The 2500-nt window shown below is 31.7% G+C and overlaps 1 protein-coding gene across 4 annotated transcripts in view; it reads left to right on the top strand.

Moving 5' to 3' along the window:
* The window catches only part of nemy (no extended memory), a gene marked incomplete at its 5' end in the record, with an annotated part of 13696 nt that extends 11495 nt beyond the window's left edge, over nt 1-2201 (top strand). For 2 of the 4 annotated variants that reach the window (XM_027365546.2, XM_027365545.2), the window contains 1 exon segment: nt 489-2201. In XM_027365546.2, coding sequence (XP_027221347.2) covers nt 489-654 — 166 coding nt within the window. 4 annotated transcript variants of the gene reach the window in all.
* Between the last annotated feature and the right edge of the window lie 299 nt (nt 2202-2500).

Genomic DNA, 2500 nt, shown 5'->3' with positions numbered 1-2500 from the left:
TCCCATCATAGATACATTTTATTTCCTTATAGAGATAAGTTACAACCTCAGGAAACTGTGAGTAAATAGCAAGAACCTAACCTCTCTCTTTAATTCTCTTAGTGATTAACATGTAGTTACATAAGCCTTGCATTGGTTGCATGACAAAAAGTAGTTTGTTAAAATCTGTGAAGACAGTGAGATGTTAAGAGCTATATGTGGCATTACATTATTATTATCATTTTTTGAATGCCATGAAACCACTGTCTCTGGAGGTAAACCATTCAGCAGAGCATTATAAAAGAAAATATCAGTATTTCTTACAGTTTCAGACTCCATGCAGTCCTATTCTTAATATGTTAATCTGTTAATCTTTCATGTTATGGCTAACACGTGGGTGCATGGGTCTCCATATAGCTACAAGTGAGAGCAGCTGTAACTTCTTTTACCAAAAGGTGCATGATGCAGGGCTATATTTTACTAACCCAAGGCCTTGCCATGACACACAGGGATCCTGAGACCAAGAATTTCACTTACTCGCTGATGGGAAACGAAGCCATCATCATCAACACCCAAGCCGCTGCACTGGCTGCCCTGGGAATCCTTGTGCCTGTGATGGTGGCTCTCCGCCCCTTCAGGAGGAGATGGAGTGAGCGCCTGACGGAGCATCTATGAAACGAGGACTCAGCTGAGTTCATACAGACACATCTGTAGGTCATGGGAATGGGAGACAGAAGGATTGGGTTTCTTGGCATTGCCAGAGAAATATTCTATTGGTGGTTCAGAGATGGTTCATGTTTGGTCTGTTTGAATTTCAGCTCCTGATATGTAAAAGTATTACATGTTTACTTGATGATGAAGCGTTTTTTCACAAAAAAATGTATCTGTACATGACTGTTGAATATGTTACACAGAATGTGGATTCTAGAAAATTTATTAATGCACATCTAGTAAGCAGTCATCTTCTGAATAAACTAAGTGTTAGATTTCAAGTGTTAGACAACAGGAAAAGAATCTTTTGTAAAGTAGATGTCTTAGAAGGTTATTTTTTCCCCATTATGTGTTATGAAAAGTTTTTTCCATCTGGTCAATTAATAACACCACTGATTACATATTCACTCAGTAACACATTTAGGCCATGACTGATTACATGAATGACTATGTAAAATCTGTATACTTTGTTACAGGTTTGACAATTATTTAAAGATGTTTTAGTTGTAACTGTAACTGCATTTGTATTTAGAAAATACATCAAATCGAGAAATGTCACCTTAGTTATTACTAGCAAAAATGGCAATGGTAAATCACACAGTTGGTCAGGAAATAACACTTGAGTATATTTATATATTTGTGTCACTTGTCATTAATGTGGATATTATCTTACAATGAATTGATGAGCATGTGTGAGAATGAGAAACTTTTAATGCCTTGTATGTTATTCAGTGTATTCATGCATTTTATATGCCCTGTATTTTTATATATGGAAGTATAGTGTAAGTGTTTCTTTCACAGTGAATGTGTATGAATGATGCTTTCATTCAAAGAAATGTAAGATGTTAATTAAAGACAATATTAACTAAATCTGGCAATTTGTTACCAGATACAAGTAAATACTAGTTTATGTATTGTACAGTATATACAGCTACACATGGTAAGCATGATGCATTCCTGAATGAGAGTTTTTTTCCTTTTTTACTGAACTTCTTTGAAGTTTAGTAGGTTTTCAACCAAAATATTTATTTTTTATTGTATGATATCCAGCTTGCGAATGCTGGAACTCGAATGAGATTTTGATAATGTAGTAATATTAGTCATTATTGTAGAATATTTGGATATTTAAATGACTTACATTTTATGGATTTCAAAAGAAATGTACTTACACAAAGGATAATTTGAATAATTTGATGTATCAGTGTAATGTATTATGTTTTTTGAAGAGTTTACATTTTTTTAATGTCATGTGTATCTTGAAGCCTTTGAAGTATTAAAATCAAATGCAAAATAATATTTTTTGTCAGCATTGTGTCTTTAGTTGGTAAAGCTGCAATATAAAGACTCACATAAGAATTAATATCATATTTGTGTTTGATGAACAATGATATAGGAACAGTAACTGGTGTACCAGTTGTTTGGCTCTTAATTGATATGTAAAATGTTAGATAACTAGTTAATGTTGATGTAGTAATTTTTGTACAAGCAGGAAAAATAAAATTACAGTGACAGTTGTCTTTTACTTTTATGTCCACACACACACAAACACACACATGTATGTATGTATGTATGTATAAAATATATATATATATATATATATATATATATATATATATATATATATATATATATATATATATATATATATATATCACATTATAATCAGTGAACTAATGAAAACTAATTCAAAATGAACATGAACAAAGTAAAAGGGGTACAGGAACTTTTTTTATTTGGCTGTGTCATAATTTTAATGTGTATTTCTACATAAATTCAGAACAATACATTTATTATAAGAGAGGTTATGAAA

This window comes from Penaeus vannamei, chromosome 35 (assembly GCF_042767895.1).
Source record: "Penaeus vannamei isolate JL-2024 chromosome 35, ASM4276789v1, whole genome shotgun sequence".
NCBI classification, from domain to species: domain Eukaryota; kingdom Metazoa; phylum Arthropoda; class Malacostraca; order Decapoda; family Penaeidae; genus Penaeus; species Penaeus vannamei.
Note: the sequence above shows the minus strand (reverse complement) of the source record. Positions and strands in the feature narration are given on the sequence as shown.